Raw genomic sequence first — 25,667 nt, forward strand, 5'->3', positions numbered from 1 at the left:
GAATGACCGCGCCAAAGGTTGCTTAACCTATAGATCGTTTACCGGCCGGTGAGTACAACTGGCTATGAGCGCCTCAACATATACATATGTTATGTACATAAAGTCCAATAAACTCTATACTTTAAAATGTCTTCCTGTCTACTTAACAGTGACTAATGTCATAATACAATGTTTACAGGTCATAAGAAACATGGCGCCTGAATTCGTACTGCAATAACTGTTGTAAACAAATACATTAAACATTGTATATTAGTCATAGCTCACTGTACTATCGAACCAACTGAATCATGACCCATTTTGCCGATAATTCGCTTGTAACCGTCAAAACAGTAAGAATTTCATCTCTATCCTCAAAGTTGCACTTAGGACATTTAAAACACGAATACGACTGTCTTATGATGTATCTTCGGCTACAGACAATTTTGACCTTTGTTAGTACAGTACTAGATACATACGTGCAATCAGTCTCGAAAATATATAAGGTACACATTGTCACATTTTGAATCGTACTTTTTAGAGTTCCGTAATCAAAGGCTAAAAACGGAACCTTATTACTGAAACTTTGCTGTCTGTCTGTTTGTTTCCCGGCTCTATATCAAGAACCGGGATAGTTAAACAGTTGATAATGACAACTTAATTATTTCTGTTGAAATTGAGCGTAAGTCGGTTAAAAACTGTAATTATCTGGTTTATAGCAAATAAGAGAAATCATGCTTGTCTAATTCTCTATAACCTCTCCTTCCTCGATCAATTCTGGAACCGACCTTTCTATGAAAATAATCATTTAATATCATACAAATCGTTTGCCAAAACGATGGTGCAATGCGGCCCACTAGAAACTTAAGAGAATGCGATATATTTCTAACTGAATGACTTTAAGTAGGTAAATTATGGTATTACACTAGAACAGGTTCGATTCCGCTCACAGATTTGTGTGCCAAATGCATTAGCCTTGAAGATATGGAACTTAGAACATAAATGTGGGCGAAACGAAATCGAAAACATCTTTAAAATTACTAAGAAACAATAGTCTGACAACTTAGTAGAGAACCTTGAAATGCCCAATTTATCTATATTCTAATGAATACTGCTGTGTATTTTCAAAATAAAGAAGCTGTATCACCATGCCACCGTCAAATGAATAAGCCTGCACGTCACTGATTTTCGTACAAGGCTCTTTACTAAGTTGATGGACTATAGATCATTTCCGCGTTTTGCCGGCGTTACTTTTTGAAAAGTATATCCTTTCATGTTACAACACTGCAAAATTTTATACATAGTGGCATTTTTGCCTTATAATGGAACAGATGTACAGATTTACGCAGTTTGTAGCATTTTAATAATAGCTTCATAATTTTTGGACATTTCTAAAATTTGTAGCGAAAAAAACTATAGCGATATATAGCGATTGAATTCAAAAACTTTCGTTTTATTCAAACTTTCCGTATTTTTGTGCCTTCCAATATAATTTGTGACTAGCAACTTGGGCGGCACAATTTTTAAATACCCAACGAACATTACTGCCAACATTATGGCAAAGAAAAACAAATAGTGGCAACGTTCAAAAGAAAACAAGTCGTAAACATTGTCGCGAGTGAAAAGTGAACGGTTTGTTACATTCGATCTTTTCAGATAAACTAGCCTTACGTAACTATTTCATTGATTTTATTAAACTAGTTCTTGTCCGCTTAGCCATCCGCTTTGAGTTTAGTTATAGGACGTATTTATGGCTCCCGATTTTCGGTAGTAAATATTCTATGTGCTATTTTAAGTCATATGTACACTATGTTTGAATACGATTTCATCCCATTCGTTTCAGTGAGGGCCAGGCAAACAAACAAATACACAGACAAGAGCTATTTTCGCATTTATAATATTTTTAGGGATTAAGAATATGCATATATTTGAAGCCATTATAAAATAAGAAGACCAAATAAAGTACTGGTAAATGGATGGACTTGCTTGTGTTGTGCCGATACAAAGATTTTTCCGTTTTTTCTTCTTATAAAAAGATAATAAGTTACATACGCTTCATAAAATATTCGAATAAAAAAATATAGATGTATATCGCCGGCAGCCATACTACTACTGAAAAATGTCAATGGCAAAGGAAATTGAACAGACATTCAATACATTTTTAAATTAAATTCACTTCCCTAATCTCGGATTCATAGAAATTGAAATGTCAAAACTTGAACGCGCGAAAGGCGAACGGCAGGTTTATATGAAGAATTCGTACAGCTTATAAAATGTCATGTTTAGGTTTACTTTTTGTTTTAATTGATAGCTAATATGAAAGACAAGCTTATTTTAAAATTCTTATATTTTTTAAAGTTGGGAGGTAAAAGTTATGTCCATTTTTAGAAGCCCCGATAGTTCGCTAAATTGCTCAGATGCTGTCAAAACCACAATTCAAAACAACAGCAAATTGGCGGATGCGTAGACGTCAGACGAAAAGTGACGTCTCATGAGATTTTCTTTTTCTTTAGTTGTTAACAAATATAAGCCATAGACCAAAAATTATTATTTAAATAAACAAATACTTTCTAATTAATCCGGACTTCTAAAAATAATACTCCCAAATAAAAATAAGTGACTTAGTCCCCTTAATAAGTGGTACAAATTCTGTTACGAAACAACACAAACTTTAAGCTGTACGAAATCTGCCGATCTCCTTTGAATATGGAACATCAGCAGCGCAATGACGTTATGACGTCATAGGCTTGCAAGATGGCGACGAATTCCGAACTAATTAAAGAGGCAAATCTTTATATATATAATTCTTCTGTAAGTGTGTATGTCACTGAACTTCTCTTAAACGACTGGACCGATTTTGATGAAAATTTTTGTGTGTGTTCAAGGGGATCTGAGAATGGTTTAGATTCACAATTTTGTCCGCTGGACAATGTGTTTTTATTTAATTTTTATGGCAAAACAACGTTTGCCGGGTCAGCTAGTAAACTATAGTTATGTTGTTTTATTGGCAAGGAGTATTGTTATAAATAGAATTTGTTGTATTTTTGTATTGAGCCTTCACCTTTGTTTTACTGCTAGAGTAATTACTTTAGTTATATTTGAGTACTTAGCAGTCAATGGTTTAAGGGGTCTTATATTAAGTATGTATTTATTCTATCCTTAATTAAAATTTAATTGATCATTTTATGATTTATACATATAGCAAACATAGAAATTACTACATAAAACAATCGAAACATAAAAAAACTTGATTGCCAATATAGTTTGGGAAGAAGTGTATACAGTTGATCTCGAGGTCCCGGGTTCAGACCGGAGTCAGGCACATAGCCATTTGACACAGTTGGTGGTATATTCTCTATTTTGACAAATTGGTCCAACATTTTATTTTGACGTCCGGTTTCTACATTGCCTGATAGGAATAAACATAGTCGGTTTGGTTAATAGAAAAGTTAGTCAGTTCCGCTTTTATCCTCTTTTTCATCACGCAGTCGGGTAAAAACGGAACAAACCAACTTTCCTATTAACCGAACCGACTTCAAAATCCACGAACTTTAAACGATATATAATAATTATCTAAGGTATTATAGAGATAGTCAGTATGATCATTAATCAGTGACTATCCCACTTCGACCCTCATCAACCCTTGCTGGGTTGAAACTGACTATCTTTGGATATTGGTTATCTTAAATTATGATAATGTAATTAAACTACCTTAGAACTGATGTAAAGGAGGAGGACCTCGTGGCTTAGTAACAATCGCAGATTGATCTCTCAGGTTAAGCTACGCTTGCTGAGGTTGGTCTGTGGATGGGTGACCATATTATACGTACTGAGTTTCGTCGTCTTTCGGAAAGCATGTTATGCAAGCAAGCAGTTAAGCAATTGTGGGTCCCGTGGCCACATTTGCGTGTCACTTTCAAAGCTCTTTGACAGTCGTTACCAGTGGTTAGGAGCTTGAAAGTCTGACAACCAGTCGTATTATAACCCAGGTAACTAGGTCGCTCCTGCATCTGGTAAGTTTGGAAGCCGTCTCTAACATAGTTGGAAGAAAGACTATGCTAATGACTAAGCACATTATTGCGTGTCTGTAAGGTCTCCATACTTCTGAAAATACAAATCATAAAAATATGTTCCCAAAATCGATATAATTTCTTTATCACTAGACATAATATGTCGCAAAATTTCTAAAAATACAACCCTTTATTTGCTACACAAAAGCCAGACGTTTCAAGGTGTGACATTATGACCTAAAGCCATTAGCTGCAAGTCATATTTAGACAATGAAGACAATTGTCACAGCGCAGTGACAATGGCTTCCACACCCAAGACACCATCAATATCCCTTATTCACGCTGTACTAATGTATTGGACAATGGAGTTGCTTTTGTTACTCTGTGGCTTATGTATGCTTGTAGTTTGGTAAGCCTTTGGGTACTGCCTGTTTAAGAAAAAGATGCATTTTAATTTAGAATTAGAAGAAGATTTTTTGAACTGAAAATGAACTGAAATGAAACGTTTTTATTGATGAAACCTAAAAACAGTAGATAATATTATGTATTTAGTGATACATACCTAATTGAATTTTGGTACGTTATGCCTATTATACTTTTGAATTATTCTTGAAATGAAAAAACTAATTTCTCTGTGTGCATAAGTGTGTAAGCTTTGGTTTACAAAATAATTACGAAAATAAGTGACGCTACGCGAAAAATCTAAGCATCTCCTCTTACTTCTCTTACTATCTATGTACATTCTTTTTACGATTGACGCACATACATTTCTTTTAAATAAAAAACAAAATTAAATATTTGTATAACCGTTAAACATAAAAGATGACACTTCTTATTTTAAGAACTAAAAACTCATTCATTTTACCATCCAAATATTAATTTAGTTTCAAAATAACATCGTCATAATAACACAAAAATGATGGCTGAAATAAAAATTCCAAATCATAACATGTCAAGCAAGAGCATATAAAATTTAGAAACCAATTAACATCAAAGAGATTTTAAAAAATATTTTTTTAGTTGCAACATTTTTGATTAAAATTTAACGATCGTCGTGTTTGTATGCACTCCTGAGCGCTTTGATCTATTAAAGTGCAATAGTGCGTAAATTATTTATGTATTTTATTATTGGTAAACCACTTATGTTATGAAAAATGGGGATTTTTAGTACAAGAATTAATAAATAAATAATGAATAAATATTGTTGGACAACTCACACACGGTCATTTGATTTCAAACTAAGCAGAGCTTGTACTATGGTAACCAAATAACTGATAATCATATTTATATACTTCTAAATACATACTTATATAGATAAATTGACAACCAGGCTCAGAACAAATATTCGTGCTCATCACACAAAGATTTGTCTCGGGTGGGATTCGAACCCACCACACGCGGCGCTACGGTTGTTGCGGCGAGGTGAAGTATATTTTTTGTGTTTGTTTATAAAATTCAGAATTAGACACTTTGACTTACTTATATGATTATATCGTACGTATCTAAAATTGCGGCTGTTTTCATTTGCAGGCAACGATTACTTGCCCTCCCTCCAAACGTTTCTCTATTCATTTATACCTGTAAATCTTGTTATACAGGACCTGCTATTGTAAATGATAATTAACACTGATTAATGAATTTAACAATATGTACATTATTTTCTTATTGTATGTTACAGTTACAGTTTCATTTTCCATGCGATACTTGCATTTTCATAATGAAAAAGTTTTACTTTATATAAACTATGCTCATAATAATATTATGAAACTTACATACATTTATAATACTCGTGATATGCAAAGCTCAAACTAATTTATGACTATCAAAGAATTTAGTAGCAAGTTGAATGTCCACTTAATTGCATATAGAGAACCTAAAAATTAATCTATACATATAAAATTACATATCCTGACTGATTGACTGACCGATACTATATTCATCGTAGAGCCTAATTTTTTTAAAGGATAAAATCATTAAATTTTGACGAGGGGTGCCTTTTATGATGTAGGCTAAGGAAGAATTTTGAAATAATTCACCCCTAAAGGGATAAAATAAGGTATGAAAGTTTGTCATTCCTGAAGCTAGAAAAGTGGAATTGCGTTTTAAAGGTTTATTATTACAAATTAACTGGTAAGCTTCGAAAAATCACCCCGTAAGGTTATAAAATAGGGGAAAATCGAAAGTTCATATTGTTTCCTAACCTATACGCGAGTGAAGCCACGCGGATCCACTAGTATATAATAAATCTATTAATAAGAGAACTCTCTGCCAAATATGTCAGCTATTTAATGTCTATCTTTAATTACTTCGTTCATAATTTATCGCGCGTGTCATTGCACAAGCCTATGACGTCAGAGCACAGCTGACGTTACATATTCAGATTTCGCGCGCTCAGGGATGACATTTCTACTCTATGAGTAGTTGACGCGCTCATAGCCAGTTGTGCTCACCGGTCGGTAAACAATCTGTGGGTTAAGCAACCGTTGGCGCGGTCATTCTACAGATGGGTGACCGCATAGTGGTATTTGAACTGAGCTTTTCCGAGCTAAGGGCACGTAAAAAGTCGATCCCGGTTGCTGTCAATTAAGATAACAGTCGTTAAGCCATGTAAAAGGCATTTCGGGCGGCTTGAACAACTTTGACACTACGTTGGCCATACGATAAGAAAAAGAAGTTCTACATGAATTTGTTATTGCAAAGAGGTTGAACAGAATGAGATGTTTTTTGTTTAAAGCTAACGTTGGTATGAATAATGGGAGAGAAAATGTGACCCTTGTTGTATTATGGAAATCAACTTATGTTTTAATAAAGCTTGCTCTTTTTTAAAGGGAAAAGGCTGAGTAGACTTTAAGGACGAAATAATACCGTCAGTTCTTGACATGATTTTATTTCATTCTTTTAAATAATAATTCATAAACATACATTTATAAACTATACAAACATAATAAAATCTATACTAATACTAATATAATATTATAAAGCTGAAGAGTTTGTTTGTTTGTTTGTTTGAACGCGCTAATCTCAGGAACTACTGGTCCGATTTTAAGTATAATATAACATCACGCTACGGTCATTAGGAGCGGAGTAGCAACGAAAAATGTTACGAAAACGGGGAAAATTTTGACCCATTCTCGCGAAGTTGCGCGGGTCAGTTAGTGTTATATACATGCACATTTTCCGCTTTATTTCCAAAGGGATAGACAGAGACGAAAGAACGCCACATGCTAACTTTTCCATTATTTTTTCTTTATATTAACGTGTAACAACGCTTAAAAAAGATTGATAGACCCTAATTTTCAAGCATTTTATCCAACATAACTCAAGTATTATGAAACAGGACACAAAACAATAACATTCAATAAAAATAGAATCCAACAATGCCTCATTATACGCCATTCATAACTGAAATCGATAGTTTTCAAATCGCGTGTGAGATCGTATCGGCCCTACTCCGTGAACAAAATTAACCCGACCTCAAAACGTTGGAACATAAATACGGGTGCGTTTGAAACAATAAACAATGTATTTTATACGATTATAAAATGTTGCCACTTCGGAACGTTGCTTGTATAATAGTATATTTATTGCAAAAGAATATTAAGTACATACATACATGTTGTGTATTTCATTGAAAATTAAATAATTTAGAGTAAATTCACATTATTGCTTGTATAGCAATGTAGTTATAGCAATATAATAGTTTATTCATTGCAATAGAATATTAAGTATAGTGTATTTCATTGGGAAAATGAAATAGATTGGTGTAAATTCACATTATACTATGTAACACAACATTTAAATTATCCGTAGTCTTAGAATTTTATGATATAGGGCTTTCCGCCCAAGCCTTTGCTCATGTGGAATTTTACCCCCATCGGGGAGGGTTTCAAAAATCCTCTCTTAGTGCTCCTCTACACTTTTTTAGAAATCTTTACACAATATTACGCCTAGTGATGACATTATTTCACATTTTAGAAAATTACCCCAAACAGACACGGTAGATACTCAAAATTTGTAACTGTTCATAATTATAACAAACATTTAAAACGCAATTTGTAGAAGAAAAAGTATACATTCAGAAAAATTAATAATGCTATACTTCGATATATTTTGTAAAAGATTTTATCCATATTAAAAATAACGCATCGTTAATGGAGAATTTATGAAAAATGAATTGCAATATTTTAAAATTCATTATTCTCTGTGTTCATTTAAAATATATTTCTTGGTACTTGAAAAAGGCAACACATTTTCTCCAGACTGACATTTTCTGATTAAATATTCTGTCTCCCGTTCTTTTGCCGCGCAAAATAAATTTTCTATTCGGCACAGAGTATAAATCTTACTTTGACATATAATTTATTAATGTCATGTATGTATATTCCATAGATTCTAGAATTCAATTTTGGTCTCAATATTTTCGGCCCACATTTTTCTGGTAAATTTGTCCCAAAATAAACAAAAGCCACTGAATTTTCCCGAAGGTTTCAACAATGGTATATTGAACCCTCATTTTGGCAGTTTTTTGGTCCCGTATATGTAATAGGGGAAGGATATTGCTATCGATATATATTTCAAAATTTCCGGCTGCTTTTGTTTGGCTTTGCTACCATCTGAAATATTACTTGCTAGGTAGCACACCATGCTTTACTCCAGCTTTTTTAAACCAATTAATAAGAGGAAAAAGACTGTTAGTATGTCTTGAAAATGTTGGTATTTACTTAAAATGTTGCTTTTCACTTTTGTTACGACATGGTTACTTAGCAGTCGAAATAATGACATAATTTTTTTTATTATTATTTTATTAATATCTTGTTATTGCCAGACTTCTGTTTAAAGTCAGTGTGGCTATCGAGCTAAACAATAAAAAAGGAATAGATGAAAAATCTATTTCCAAAACTTTAACCAAAATTACGTGTTTTCCTTATCGTAAATAAAATATTAGTGTGTATTTTTATTATGATTTAGTACTGTCATATTAAAAACTATAATAAAAAGATCTAAAGATATTCACTAAATACATACATGAAAACAAAAAAGTTTTAGATCACAAGACACAATTGTTCAGAACATCAGTATTTTGTTCATCAAAGCGTCAATAAACTTCAATTTTCTTTACAAACTGCACATCAAAACTTTTATATTCAGTTGTAAAATTTATTGCTATTTATTATTTTTCTGCGGCGCCAAAGACAATAGAGCGCTGGATGTTTATTTTGGATGTGTAGATAGTTTATAAAATACTAGCCTCGTCGTACGTCTTGGCCAATTTTTTTGTGATCTATTTAAAGGTTAAAAAAGTAAGTTATAGTTTTTTAATAAATTCGTCATCTAGATTATGCTAGCGATTAACTTCCGTTGAGGGTATATGCCTAGCCTAGATTAAGCAATTTTGACGCCACACTCTCGTACCATGTAAAATTAATTATTATTTTATGCATTAGTAATTTATATTTATTTTGAACAAAAAAAACAGCATTAAAAATTAAATACTTAATATGAAAATATAATGCAACAGCCTTCTGAGAGACGCACGAAAGTGTATTAATTCTACTTTGAAGATCCCTTAATCATCTGCAATAGATAGAGAAACTATCTTGAAAACCATACACACCTTGGTATTAAAACTACCTTAAATTATTACAAAATTATAACACTTAGCCTAAATACGTACTTAATGCATTACTATTCAAATCATAGCACATAATATTAACTATTTTATAAGACAACTAACCTTTGCAGAAGGACACACATAGGATCTGTTCTAAATAATATTAATAATATTACGAATACAGTTTAGACACAAATGGATATTTATCTAGCTTTGTGTATGTTTCGACGGTCCCTACGTACATTCCCTCAAGTGGTACTTACGGGATTTGCCTTTTTTGTTTCCGTGACCATCCGGTGGTCATACACTTTCGATTGATTAAAAAAAAATTAGTAAAAATGCTTTAATTCTACCCTAAATCAACACTCGACAAACCCCAGAACTACAACACTTCCAATGTAAAATGTCACTAGTGAGAGTTAAGACATTTTACATGGGCAAGTCAACAACGCCCCCGCGCGCCTCCCCCGTAACTCCCACATGCGGGCTTGTTGCGCTCGCGCAAAAAAGAAAATGAAAAATGTAAAACATAAAGGTAAAACCATCAAAATATCATCAGGTAAGCTGAATTTGACGTTTTATTTTATTGTACCTTTTTTAAATTTAATTATTAATCAGTAAAAAGTATATTTTTAATTACATTATCAACTTAAATTACTTTTTTGGTAATCTAAACAAGCTTTATTCAATTCCGACGTAATTAGTCGCTTTTGGTAGTTACGTTATTTTACTTGGGAATGTTTTGAATCAAAAAGTCTTCAGTGTTACATAAGTGTTCTTACGTGGGAGAACATATACTACTGTTTTAAGTAACTGCCACTTCAGTTATTTTACATCGGGAATATTAAATAAAAAATTTAAGTAATTACCATTTCTGTTATTTTACGTTGTTTTTTGTTATTTTTTTCGGGTCCATTTTCGCTAGCATCAAAAGATGAACACTAAGATCTGGCTCAAATCCATGCAAAAATGAGTCCCACGCCACCCTCGGCTCCATTAGATTCAAATTTGCTCGGTGATAAAATATTGTCAGATTCAAGTATAGTAGAAATATTGGAATCGCCACAACGGACGTCTTCTCTTTGGCTCCAGGGGGTTTCTCAATCACCTTCCAAACATCGTGTTCCTTCATGGACTCCAATTCCCGCTTCATCGCTGCTATCCACTCATGGCTATCAGGTCTTCGAAGGACTTCTTTGTACGAACGTGGTTCTTCCTCTAACTTGCATGTGCTGTTGTAGCAATATAGTCCACTTTGTGCCCTACGAAGCCTATTCCTCAGAGGATACCTAGGCTCTTTCTCGATATTCACACCTACTGTTCTGACTCTTGTATCACAATGTTCAGCATCAGATTCATTTGCATTCACAGGCTCCACAGATTCAACTCAAGGATCTGTATCCACATATGCTGAGTCTGAGCTCTCCTCCGCATCTTCAATACTGTCTGGGTCTGTCAGACGTGTTTCGTTCTCCACATGCCTCACGAAGTCTTTGAAAAAGTTCAAAGCTTGAGACTTCCCCCTGAGAAAGAAATTTACTAGTGAAATCGTCTACTATTACGAACATGTTACGAGCTCCACCATAAGAACGTTCCGACATGGGACCACACAAATCAGCATGTAATAAACTGAGTTTGTCTTTCGCTCGCCTTGCTCCACCCTTTGGAAAAGGTAATCTATGTGCCTTACCTCTTATACAAGCAGCACAAGGTTCCATTACACTTTTACCTCCAACCTCGATATTAGGCAACTTCCGTAAATCATTATAATAATAAATAAATAAATAATAAATATCATTGGACAACTCACACACGGTCATTTGATTCCAAACTAAGCAGAGCTTGTACTATGGTAACCAAATAACTGATAAACATACTTATATACTTCTAAATACATACTTATATAGATAATTCACAACCAGGCTCAGAACAAATACTCGTGCTCATCACACAAAGATTTGTCCCGGGTGGGATTCGAACCCACCACACGCGGCGCGACGGTTGTTGCGGCGAGGTGACCGCTTAAACCACTGCGCCAAACGTGCAAGTTAACATGCCCTAATCTACGATGCCAAAGTGCCAACGAGTCTTCAACTTGAACCGTAGCCAAAGCACCATCTACATTAGCAAAACAATCATCCAACTTATAGATACCTGAGACTTCACTAGCAGTTACCACAAGTTTACTCGTTATCTCGCTTATCGATTGGTGAAACATCCTACAGCCATCAGAATCAAAAATAACTCTCCATCCATTCTGTACCAACTTAGATACCGACAAAAGATTAACTTTCAAGTCAGGCACAAAGGAACAATCTTTTACAGTTAACAAAACTCCTTTCACATTAACTATAATATCACCTTTGCCTTCACTTGACATTCTATCACAGAGTACTTTATATATACTGGTAATTCTATCATCATTTGCACACGTCACAACATTCTTATCAGTAACCTTAAAGTCTCTAAACCACTGCTTCTGAAAACTCATGTGTGTCGAGGCTCCACTATCGAGATAAAACGTCGAGGGGCTGAAGGATTTGTGCATCGACAGTGAACACTTGAACACCATAACGCAACTTTCTTCGACTTCTAGGAAGCCGTTGGTAAGCGTGCACCACATCCTTGTCCAGCATCGGGCAATCGGACTTCTTATGACCTTTCTTTCCACATTAAAAGCACTTGAGCCTTAATACTGACTGTTGTTTCTTCACTACTAAAGCCGAGTTCGACGAGGAATCATTTGAAGAGCTCTGAGCGCTATCTTCTTGTAGTAGCTTTTGCCGAACATTTTGAGAAGTAATCTTCATTCCTGAATGCTCTAGTGCCATCCGTCATGGTCGGTAAACATCAGGCATACCTCGCAAAAGTACCACGGCAACTAAATCGTGATCGAAACTTTGATTGATTTCTTTACGCTTTTGAGCCTGACTCATGACAGCAGATCGGTGGTTTTCCAGCTTCTCATCCAAGAGACAATTCATCAGAGTTATGCGCCTATTTATTGCCTTGTCTTCAAAAATTATTGTCAATGCATCCCACACTTCTTTTGCGTAAGTAAGATTTTGAACATACGGATACAGATAAGATTCTAAGTGAAGGCATATTAACGTGTATGCTTCTTGATCCTTCTCGATCTCGGCTTCATCATCCTTCTTTGGAAGTGTTGATGTATACTTGAAACATTTTTCTCGAGAAACCATATTCAACAAGTACCTAATTATGATTGCTCAATATTATTACTATGTAATATTTTATATCTTTATGATGAAGAAAAGGGTTGCCTATTGTGAATTTAATAAAAAAAGTTTTTAAAATATTTATTTTTATTTTATTATCAGCCCTTACCTCATGGCTCCCAGTATGAAAACACCGTAAATCAATATTATACTCAACGTAAAATTTAGTAAAAGGCAGTTACAATTTAGATCGTTGTTCAATCCCCCATGTAAAGATCAGTAAGTACCACTTAGGTAAATGCTAGTCGGAATGTTTCCGATCTAAAACGACGGTTGTGACCAATGGTACATAAAATGAATATATTTTAGCGTTTTTATTTTATTTTCTCATAAAAGACAACAAATAAAGACTTCGTGCAAAATTTCATAGCTCTGCGATTGATAGAACTTGAGATACAAGTGTTTGAAACTTCAAACAGCTCTCCTGTAAAATTTGCCTTTTGCAATTAGGTTATTGTACGTAGGGACCGTCGGTTTGTTTGTGTTGCACGTGTGTTCATATACATAATATCTACTAAGATTTAGAAGTAAACTGTCTGCCTTTGGGCTGTGGGTGGTAGTTTATGTACGACTCCTGAAAAGGGGTCAAGGCCCTCAAATAAAGAGTCTGGTCAAATGTATAGTCTTGGGGTTATCTGAGAAGAAATTCTTGTTGACTACTTAGAGTTAAGAGAGAGGAGACCGAGAAGTCATGAGACCACGATCTTTGGCTACGACCGTAACTTTACTTTAGATTCCGTCACGGTCTGTCTCCTGTCTCAGTCTCGAATTTTTATTCTTTATTCTTGCGATGTTTTATACCATTATTCGTATGCCTTTAGGAATACCTAAAATCAAGTAACCTGTCCTGTCCGTCCAAGTGTCCTGTCCGTCGTGGCGCAAACTCGCCACCGTTACAAAGCAGTGGCTATAGACTCGGAAAATCCTTAAATTTTCACAGGTCATGACGTATACCGCTCCGCTGGTATTATACACATGTGACACAAAGTCCTACAGAATTCTCTGGTTTCAATGAAAATGCCGTCGCCACTATACCAGCTTCAAAGGGCATGTTAAAACATTGTTCCATTTATAAGTCGTTTAGCTTTGCCAGACAAATTCGAGTTCAGCAACTTTGATACTAGGTTGACCTCTAACCAAAACATACTTAATACAGAAAATTAGCCACCATAGAGGAGTCTTAACTTATCTTTTAACACAATCACTTTTTATGTATAAACTTTTATATATAAGATACTTCTATAGTTCTATACTATAAACAGTTATAGAGGAAATGTTTACAATATATTTTGAATGCACTGACGCATGCCGTTGTTATAAACAGTATGAAGCTTTGTTCTTTGATCTCCTCTTAGATTATGATGTCCTGGTACTTCATCATGATTTGGCGTTTAGTGGTGAACACTTTTTATGACTGCTAATATGGCGCGGTCCACTGTATACCTACTGTAGCGAGATTCTCTACTACTGTGGAAAATCGGCTAGTTATCAAGAAATATTTGACAATCTGATCAGCGCCTCTAGCGGGCGCCGTGGGAACTATTTTTGTAGAATATCTTAAGTGTCAAATTCTTGGTACTCGATGGAGGATTTTGTGATTAATGATTAATGTCCAAGTGTGTGCACAATACACAGGTACTCTCTCTATTTCCTCATTCCCATAGCCCGATGGGATGGATAACTAACACGACCAGTGAGAGATCAGGTACAAGATTAACGGCTTCACGTGCTTTCCGAAGCAAAGAGGTCTACAATTTCAACTTCCCAACTCTGGACAATCACTAAGAATTTCTGTAGAGACAAGCTCAGGAATAGTTTTTTGGCCCTACCCGGGATTGAAGTCCCTGTCCTTTAAGCTAGCCGACCGTCGATATATAGGTAGTTTACACTCTAAAACAGCTAGATCAATCGCTCACCCATCAAATTCCAGTCCTCAACACTCTAAACAGTTGCAGCACAAACTATGCACAGTATAAACTAAACGCGTCAGTGCATTGAATCATATTCGTAAACATATCAGACCATAGGTTATTGACATGTTTAGACGTTACACTATGAAATAATATACAAACTTTGTAAAGGTCATGTGAGGTTGATGTTTTGATTAAAATTGAGACAGATCTAGGACGTTATAGTCTATAGTGACAAGCTTTATGAGTGTATGTTTCATTGTAGTTTCGAAACGGATGGACCGAATTTGATTTGACTTTTTGTTTAAGTAATGACAAGTCTGTTGTTTTAATATATTGTCTGCTGTGTGACTGCTTTTATGATTCTAGTAGTTATAAACCTACTGATCATGAAGTCTCGGTATCGATTCCTGGGTCGGACAAAATGGTATTAGGATTTCCAAATATTATAAATGGAGAAATTTTAGTATATTTTGTACACCACGACCCACCTTCGGGTATAACAGGTATAATGCTTTAAAATATGGTCAATGGCCAGTGACAAAGTTGTTCACAACTTTACTTGCTTACAAGGTTATTTTAAGCGCTTCAAACAATCCGTACCAAGAGAAGCCAGTCAAGAAAATAGCTTTAGATTATAAAGTAATAATAGTAAGTAATAGTAACAAGTAATTTACCCTAAGAATTGGTTTTTACATGAAACGTTTGAAATTATTTGGAAGACGTACAAACTTCCTGTTTACTCTCAATCTTTGGCCGACGTTTAATCAAAGTTTGATCGAAATCAGTTCGACGGTTTTATAGTTATAGTTGTTATTGTATTCATTATTTATGAGTTAATAAGTAACCTTTGTACAGGTGTAGATGATGCGCAGTTCTTGGGAGTTTTACATGGAATTATGGCACTTCCTTATTAAGAGGCTCAAGGCCAATTGCGTTTACAGGTCGGTAGACGATCAGTAGGATATACCTATATTGGACATTATTTTTTTTGGTTTTAAAGATAGCTTTTGTGTCGCGGGGGCTTTTACAAACATACAAAACAACGGACACAAAGTACAACCAGACCCGAAAGAATTATTTGTGGATCTCACAAATAATTTTTCCCTGTGGGTATCGAACCCAACCTGCCGACGCAATAGTAGCAACGTTGCGACCTAAACCATTCTTAGTGCAAACATTGAACTAAGCGCATAGAATAATATAACTATAGACAAAAAACTCTACACTCCAATTTTCTTAAAACTTTTGAACGAAAAAGGAAACCAAGTGCATTGCCTCAATAAAATCCTAAAAATACATCTCTCACCCATCACAAAACTGACGCACTACACCCTCCATTCCCCCCGTTCCCATCATGTCAAGTGGCAATCAATTTGACAGTAATATCCACATAAACCGGCACGAACCGAGAATGTAATTAAAATTCTTGCAAACGCGTTTGATAAATAAACTAAACCGACGTATATTCTTCAAAATATTCAACAGAGAAAATTCTACCTTATTTCTTTAAGAATAAGGTTGGTTTTTCTTTGTTGTGGGCAAGGGTCGCCTTGGCCTTCGAGACGTGAAATGGAAACATATGGCAGTGTATTGCGTGCGTGGACGCCGCACTAAAGTATGTGAGTGATGTTGATTGTTTTGAGCTGATAGTGTTGTTTGTTTTGGTAAAGATCAATAGTTAACAGCTATTTTGTTTCGGTGACTATTTTATTTCAGATACTAGCTGACCCGCGCAACTTCGAGAATGCGTTATAATTTTCTCCGTTCTTGTAACTTTAATCGTTGCTACTCCGGTCTTATTAGTCGTAGCGTGATGATATATAGCCCGAAAGAATTTTTCAAATTGGATCAGTAGTTCCTGAGATTAGCGCGTTCAAACAAACAAACAAACAATCAAACAAACAAACGAACAAACAAACTCTTCAGCTTTATAATATTAGTATAGATTTGGTTTAGTAGAAGGCATAGATTGCAATTAACAGTTAAATAATCCTTACAAATTGAGTTATGAATCGCCTTGACTTAATATTGTATTACTAAATTAGCTTAGGACCCACATTTTACGTGCTCTCCGAAACGGAGGCGCTCAGCTCAGATACCACTATACAATGACCCATCTACAGAATAATACCAAGGGTTGCTTAACCCTTAGTAAGCATCACTTTTGAGGCGCCCATAGCAAGTTGCGCTCACCGGTCGGTAAACGATCTGTGGGTTAAGCAACCCTGGGCGCGGTCATTTCATAGATGGGTGACCGCATAGTGATATTTGGGCTTTTCTGTACTTCGGAGGATACGCATTAAGTCGGTCTCGGTTGTTGTCTACTAAGATAACAGTCATTAAGCCGCGTCAAAGGTCTTCGGGCAGCTTGAACAACTTTGACACTAGATTGACCACTAACCATACGATAAGAAGAAGAATAATACAAAAGGTAGCTTAGCCCATAGTAAGTACAACTGGCTGTTAGCTCCAAATGTGAGAAGTTTTTTGGTACGAACAAATAAACGTTACTAAATCAGTAGTACTATAACTGTCGGGACATTTTTAATTTTCTCTCAGAAGATAAATGGTTAAAGTTGAAGACTTGTGACGTCACAATATGGCCGCGGTGCGAGTTTGAATAATTGTCGCTAAGTTCTTAGTGATATTAATTTGAATTAACTTTTGGTTTAATTGCCAATTTAGTGGTTTTTGTTTGACACAGATGTTTTTAGGTCTTCAACCTGTTAACTTGATTCTAAACTAAAGCATATGATTTAACTTAGAATATGATAGATTTTTTCATATTGTTTCTCCTTCTTATATAAAAAATCACTAAAATAAATGATTTAAAAAAACGGTAAAGGACCTTGGATATATATTTTTATTAGGCGAAGCCGCTTGCGTTAACTAGTATCCAATGAAGTTTGCGTTTAGACATCGGTTTTTGAGCTTATAAAGAGAAGGACTTCCAGTCCTTCCCTTTAGTCTTTCCTTATTTCTAAAAATAATGTTTAAATTAATGTCCATTTCAATTGACATACAGAATTTACCTCCACTGTGATTGAATTGCATGTTCAAAAAGGGCACAAGTCTTATGAGTTTGTAATATAACATGTGCCCTTTTAGAAATAGCATATCGATTGCCCACCCGCCTGCATTATACCCCCGTATGTCCCAACAAAGCAGGCGCGCTGAAAGTTTAATGTGCAGCCGTACTGAACACTGTGTACTGAACACTACATACTGTGCACTGAGTTTTACTGTACATGGACGCAATTACATGAAGATATCTGTCGTAGTGGGCGCTTTAGAACCGTTTTAATACTAGGTCGGGGAAAAAGTCTTTTCGCATTATAGTATGTATGAACTTGTAATAAAATCTCTTTGGCTTCAAGAACACAAATGAGTGCACAGTACATTAGGTTTCTTTCGGTGAGCTCGTGAGGTACCTGAATATCGAGCTTTTTTGTGTAGAGAAAAGATTTAATTACAAGTTCATACATACTATAATGCGAAAAGACTTTTTCCCCGACCTTATTAATATATTTCACGTTAATTTATAATAAGGACTGCTTCCCCACTCGCGCCGTCGTGTGCTGTGCGCTAAAAATAAACATATTTTCTTTTTTCTTCTTTCTTTCTTTCTGTCAAGGACAGCTTTTCTATAAACCTGTAAAATCTCTAACTGGCAGCGCTACTAGTGGGGATCTAAGGAACCAATTTCGCAGTACATTTTAAGTGTTTACTCCTTACTACTGACTGTAGCGCTACTGAGAGCAACTTGCACTGAACGATATTCTACCACTATCGTCTACACTAAAAAACAGTCTTAGTTAAAGCTCAAATTAGTTTACAATCATATGACCATGTGTGACCAAAATAAAGTCTTGTTTTAATAATATAGCAACACTAAGTTATCACTCTATGCCCCGCGAAGCTACGGTCAGTGTTGCCAACCGTAATAATTATATTGCATTGTGGGAGACATTGATAGATCGTTCCCACAATTTGGGGAAACGCTTTTATTTAGTGGCTACATTATTAATTAACTTTCGGCCCCTATTTATTTATTAACGACGGTTGGTTCAACTAATTGTGTTATTAGTGAAATAATTAAGTCATTTATCTGTGTCATCTGTAGACTAAACGTAGTGTTAGACTGCAGACCTTGAAGGCGCAGGTTTGATTCCCTGGTTGTGCAATTTTTTTTTCTAGTAGCCTGCAGTGTGGTTATAATCCCACTTAATGTTGTTTTTATTATACCTAGGTATAAGATACTAATGTCAAGTCGTGGGTATGTTACATACCCATCTGCCTATACTTACGACCTATTTGTAACAAAACTAATTTTGTTAATATATTGTATAACCTAATTATACCTTACAAACAGCTTCGGCTAAAACTCAAAAATACCTACTTTATTATAAATAAGACAACCCCGGGATCTTAATATCAGGAATCACATCATCACTCGGACAACACAGGTAAAAAACAAATATAAAATTTCAAAGCAAGATAAGCTATATTTTTGCCAACTCCATCAAACATAGCTGGCCACGCCTCCTGACCTAAAATGTCCTTATTTAGCATCTAGACGGTACAGATTTAGACTTGTTTGTACAAAGTATTTATATCTATGTCTGCCCGGAAGGGGCGGGGCTATCGATTCCTCCCGTGTGAGTTTATGACCTCTATTGTGGACGCAAAATATTGATATTATAAAATCATTCATTTATCAAACTGTTTGTGGTCAACGTTGAGGCCTGCCTGAATTTGACAAGACTGAATGATATTTAAATTAACAACAATCAGGATTAAATTTTTACGTGCCCTTTTTTTATGCATGGAAACGCTAAACCAACTATCACTATGCGGCCACCGTATACAGAATTTCCGTGTTTGGATAGCCCACTGATTACCGAAGAGCGCAATTACAAGCCATTAGAAAAAAAAAAATTATCCGATGGCCGTCCTATTTCTGGGCTGAGGCATCCTCCCAAACGTAGTACAGGTTTGGTCTTGAGTCCCCCATGCTGGCCAAGTACGGGTTACACTTAACTCAAATTACCACATAAAAAAATAAGTGGAATTTCTGCTCAGTGAGAGAACTACAAATAAAAAATCTCGCCACGACTACTCTTGTAAGGCAAAACTCGGTAATTTTGTAGGAAAATAACGTTATTTTTCACTGCGTACTTCACACATCAATTATGGACGAGAGTGAAGGAACACCTGGTGTTCTACACGCTCTACATACATATGTACATACAGAGCTTTATAACATTGTGTGAAAATAATAATGCAATAACACTTACTACAATGAAAAAAGTGGATAAAAGAGATTTAAAAAAGCCTTTTTGTTTAGTTTTACTTATTCTTTTTTTTTTTTTTTTTTGAAGACAACTCCCGCACTAAGAATTGCTCTTGTGTCGCGGGGACTTTTACAAACATACAAACAACGGACACAAAGCACAACCAGACCCGAAACAATTATTTGTGGAACGCACAAATAATTGTCCCGTGTGGGAATCGAACCCACGACCTCCCGTTGCAGTGGTATCGGCGTGGCGACCTAAACCACTGCGCCACGGAGGCAGTCAAAATTATTAAAGACAAACTACGTGTAAATCCAGATTATAAATTATTTGGGACCATGCAAAGTCTTCAATTTTCATTTGCTCGAACGGTGAAGGAAAACATCGTGAAACGTGAACGCACGAAACTTCGGGCTACTTTTGAAAAATATTCTCATTTTAATCAGAAAAAACTAATGTCCAATATGTTGTGTATGCTGCAAAATGTAAAAATAACCATAATAATATGCACTTTGCTTGACCCGGGTATTGAACCCGTGACCCTATAAGCAATCGGATACACTTACCTCCCGCGATAGAGGTAGTCAAATATAAATAAGTAGATTAAACCCATTACTGTCCCACTGCTGGGCAAGGGTCTCCTCCCGTAATGAGGGAGTGGGTAGGCCTGAAGTCCACTACGCTGGCCAAGTTGCATACCTTCAAAAAACTGTTCTAAAGAACTCTAAACAGTCAAAACATATCAATAAGAAAATTCAACAGAATAGTCGCCATAACTCACCCACTTTAAACCTAATAAATCTTGTAACGTTTATCCTTGACATGTTGTAAAAATAACCATAACTTTACAACTCAGTTGTAAATCAACTGTTAAGAGCTTGTGGTGAAACGATCTCGCTGTGATTTAACTCTGCTAAATGGTAACGTGTTGCCCATGTTGCCTAATTGTTTGTGATGATTGGTAGGGAGTCTAAATTTAGGTTCTAATATTATTTAGTAGGCTATGAGGATAGGCCTCAAAATGTTGCTTCAACAACAATTAAATCATGATTAGCTAAGGAGTTGTGCTTTGCGTTAAAGTACTTACATAAGTGTTTAAATTATTTAATGTATATTACAAAGTTTAAATATTTTTAATATTCTATTTAGCTCTTTATGGACTAAACGATAGTTTATTCAACTAGTGATCATAAAGTATTGGGTTACTTTGACTAATTTAGACAAATTTTATAATCTACGAAATGTTGAATTTGGGTCTAGCAAAATATGTTTCAATTGTGTAAAAATGATTTAAGTGATAATTAAAAACATAAATTCTGATATTAAGTTATGAATCATATGATTTTTCATCCCGGATTTTTATTTGGAAGGAAAAGCATGTTTTCATACTGCATAATCAGAAAAAAATGAGCATTACTACTTTCAGTCCGAATAATGTACATTTCCGACCCTATTATTTAGATAATAGTATGATGTTATGCTCCAACACTCAATATTTAGATGAATGACATGAATTTCAGTACAATTTACTAACACCACATGTTTCATGTTAATGGCGTCGCAGATTGGTGATTACATGAGCCTTTCAGCGCTGAGTTGCTGAATTAATTTGATGCTTTGATTCATAATTAATCATTGTAATGGATGTAGAACGATGTCAGCAAATGTGATAACGACAATGTGTTGAGGAAATAGTTATAACAGTGATTAATTGGTGACAACATAGATCTTTAAAATATAAACTAAAGGCCACCATATGTTATTCAGGATCTTCAGCTACCTCCAATAGCAAACATCCATACATACATGCATACTCACAAACTTTCGCATTTACTCGTATAACATTATGAGGATTTTACGCATAAAACTATCTACTGTTTACTATCTTACTACTGGGCATTAGTTTGTTTTAGGAATGAGAGAGGGGTTAGGCCTTCAATGCTGGTTAATTGCTAAACTTTACGAAACTGTTTTTGTTTTTGCAACGTGATAATGACAAATGTTTTTTATTAACCATGTTTATTATTCCACTGGCCACTAAGCAAAGGCCTTTCTCTGGATTTTCAAACTCTATGCTACTATAGATTTACAAAGAAAACGAATAGATGAACATCGTCCTAGATATGTATTATGCGCTAGCATACAGAAAAATCCGTTATACATATTGTTTTAGATTTAAACCTTAATCACTTACCTAGGAAACAAAAGCTAATAATCTCTGGTATTACCTGTATATTATCCCTCCCACAAACCTAACCTCAATCTATCTTTGTCCTCAGTTACGGCGACATGGTGCCCGGCACCATAGCAGGCAAGATCGTGGGAGGAGTGTGCTCCCTCTCCGGAGTGCTGGTGATCGCGCTGCCTGTGCCCGTCATCGTGTCCAACTTCTCACGGATCTACCATCAGAACCAACGAGCTGATAAGAGGAAGGCTCAGAGGGTAAGGCGGTTACTGCATTATCTTTTATCCACGACAAATGGGGAAGGCATTTATATAACGCCGAAAAAATATTGAGCTGGATAAAAAGCTAGATTAGAAAAAATATTGATTGAATTCTGATATATTGAACACAATAGAAATACATTATTTCTCGCATTATGCAGTGCTTCAGCTTTTAAATATTAATGAGTCCGGGACTATACCAGCACTAGTAATTTTTTTTAGATATAAGAGACTGTGTATATAACTATCCTTTTTTCTCTCTGGCCTTTAGCCTGCATACAAAATCATTAAACCACTTAAAATCATCATCCTGTTTAATGAAGATACAAGAACAAAAGTGTACTATATTGGTTATCAAAAATCTTAGAATTACTTCGGTTTATAGACAGATTAGCTATTAACGGTCACATTTTAAAAGTTCTGTAGAATAAGGGTATAAACAAACTTGGTAGATAATGTATAAGCATTTTCTGAGTCTCCCTGTAGGATATATTTTTCAATTTAATCTCGCGTTCTCAACATCTAATATCCCTTAACTATAAAATGTCATCCCAAATTCAATATATTTTCCCTCCAAAACCTTATAAACTCGTCATATTTTACGTCCGGCGACGCATTTATACGTTGCGAGTAGGGCTGTCAACACTGAGATGTTTTGGCTATCGGAACATGCAGCATAGTATATTTTATGGATGTTGTAAATCACATACAGCTAAATTGTATTCATACATACATATATATGTAGTATCACGTGGTCAATTTGTAATGAAAGTCGTTCAAAATATAATTCCGGTTTAGAAGCGAACTCACTAAAAGCTAATTTTAGCGAACTTACATTTTTAAGTTAGTAAAATGAGTTAAATTGGCCTTAAAATTTTAGATTGAGTTAAATTATAACTTAGGTTAATGTAGGTAATAATAAAACGAGTTATAATAGTGCTTTGCGAGCTTTGTGTGTTCTTTAAATCAAAACTTACAAGAAATTAATAATCACTTTCAAGATATTTCGAGCAACAAACCCCTTTTTTTTCGATATTACCGTTTCCAAGATAACCAAAGTAACATCATAACTATATCATAATCTTTACAAGTCGTTGACATTTGTCTGACATTTAATCCTAAGCATTTTCACATAACCCAACCACCAATATTCCGCATTACCAACCCTGCCCCACAGCGTGGTAAGACGTCGTATCAAGATAATCGTGTCGTGTTCCGTCGTCGGTAGATACAATCTCGTCGGTACAATGTGTCGCTACACTATCAACATCACTTGATACTATGAAGACGTTTTTATTTGTCCACAGTATGCGTTCATTAAGAAAATGTAATATCTGTAGCAGTCTACAATATGCGTTTCCTTCACAAGATAGTTTCCCCTGTAGCACGATTTTCTTAGAATTACATTAGATTACATTAAACATTAGATATTATTATGTGCCGAATATGACATTTAAAATTTCCTCAGAAATTACGTCTTACAGCATTCGCTAGGGGCGCTGATCATTCATACAAAATTTGTCCACTGCTGCAATTGTCGATAGTGATAGAAAATTGCGGTTCTAGTATATTATGAAAGAAAATTTCATGTCTGTCTGTTTAGGTATATGAAAAGGAAATAGCTTAGAGGAAAATCTGTCGTATTTGGCAAATATTTCTCTTTTTCATATATAGGTAGTTCACAAAACGTTTGTGGTAAGGCATTGTATTAAGATAATCGTGTCGTGTTCCGTCGTCGGTAGATACATTCTCGTCGGTACAATGTGACGCTACACTATCAAACATTACTTGATGTACTATGAAGACGTTTTTACTTCGCCTCAGTGTGTTTCCTTGACGGGAAAATAGATGATCTGATATTATGAAAGGAAATAGTATATATTATGTATGTTTGTTTATTTTGGTTGACAAAAGAGAGGGAAAGCGCGATGTGCTACATTCGGTACGATAAATGGCATAGCGACGGTTTCACTTAAAAAAATCTCTTGAAAATGAATAGACGTTTCGTATTTTTATACTTTCTTAAAAACTCTTCAGTTTTCGAAAGTCTAAAATATCTCTCTTCAGATATTTATAAGATCCTGATTGTTTTTAGATGGATTTAGATGTTTGTTATCTTGTCTTGTTATATAAACTACCACCTTACCAAATTCCATCCAAATCTGTTCAGCTGTTCATTTAAAAGAAGGATATACAAACTACCATCAACATTTTTACATTGATTATATATCTCCAAAGACAAACAGAAGCTACATAAAATGAAATGTACAATTTCAGAAAGCCCGTCTCGCTCGTATCCGCATCGCTAAAGCTTCATCAGGAGCAGCCTTCGTATCCAAGAAGAAGGCTGCTGAGGCCAGGCTAGCGGCCCAGGAGTCAGGCGTGGAACTTGATGATGCTGGACGAGATGAAGACATCTTCGAGTTGCAGCATCACCATTTACTCAGATGTTTGGAGCGTACCACGGTGAGTGGGAATTGAAAACCTTATTTTTATTGATGTGGTTTTATCATCATCATGAATAACAGCTTTTTTCTACTTACTGCATGGTATGCCCCCTTTTTGTGCCCCTTTTGTGTGTTCTACTGTTTTAATCAAAGATTACAGACTGATATCTTAGATTGTTACGTCATAATGATCTAACTTCAACTTATTTTGGAAAGTTTGCTATCCTTGAACGGGTCATAGAAAACAAAGTAAGGATACTCTAAGGCTTACTAGACATCTATTTGGTTCGGTATTAATCGGCCTAGCCGGGCGGCAATACCGAACAAGTGAGTCGAGTCCGATTTGTTGATCGATAAATATTGCCGAACCTAATATTATGTGTGTAGCAAGCCTGATAGGTAATCCTTGTCTTTAGTAAGAAAAAGTGGATAGATAGGGTATTGAAAATGATTCAAGTTAGATGTCATTTTAAAAAGGTAAAATAAGGTCTGAAGGTCTGATGATGAAGAAGGGTGGCAGAAAACAAAGCTGTCCCATTGAGTTATGTCGTAGTGCAAAGGTAAGGTAATTTTATCGTGTGTTGCATTTTACTTCAACATCAGTCCACTCCAAACATCAGTCGATTATTTGGCATGGATTTGATTGATTGTTTGTCTGTCTGCATTGAAGACCCAAAGTATGATGTGTGTGGCCATTATAAAACCCAAAAGTTTACAGTAAAATTCTGA

General features: G+C 35.2%; 1 protein-coding gene across 4 annotated transcripts in view; it reads left to right on the forward strand.

The window, feature by feature from the left end:
- Shal (Potassium voltage-gated channel protein Shal) overlaps positions 1 to 25,667 on the forward strand; it is an 83,992-nt gene that overhangs the window by 49,189 nt on the left and 9,136 nt on the right. For all 4 annotated transcript variants that reach the window (XM_076131022.1, XM_076131020.1, XM_076131019.1 and 1 more), the window contains exons 2-3: positions 22,326 to 22,488; positions 24,769 to 24,957. In XM_076131022.1, coding sequence (XP_075987137.1) covers positions 22,326 to 22,488; positions 24,769 to 24,957 — 352 coding nt within the window. The remainder of the gene's footprint in view (positions 1 to 22,325; positions 22,489 to 24,768; positions 24,958 to 25,667) is intronic.

This window comes from Anticarsia gemmatalis, chromosome 25, assembly GCF_050436995.1.
Source record: "Anticarsia gemmatalis isolate Benzon Research Colony breed Stoneville strain chromosome 25, ilAntGemm2 primary, whole genome shotgun sequence".
Lineage (NCBI taxonomy): Eukaryota > Metazoa > Arthropoda > Insecta > Lepidoptera > Erebidae > Anticarsia > Anticarsia gemmatalis.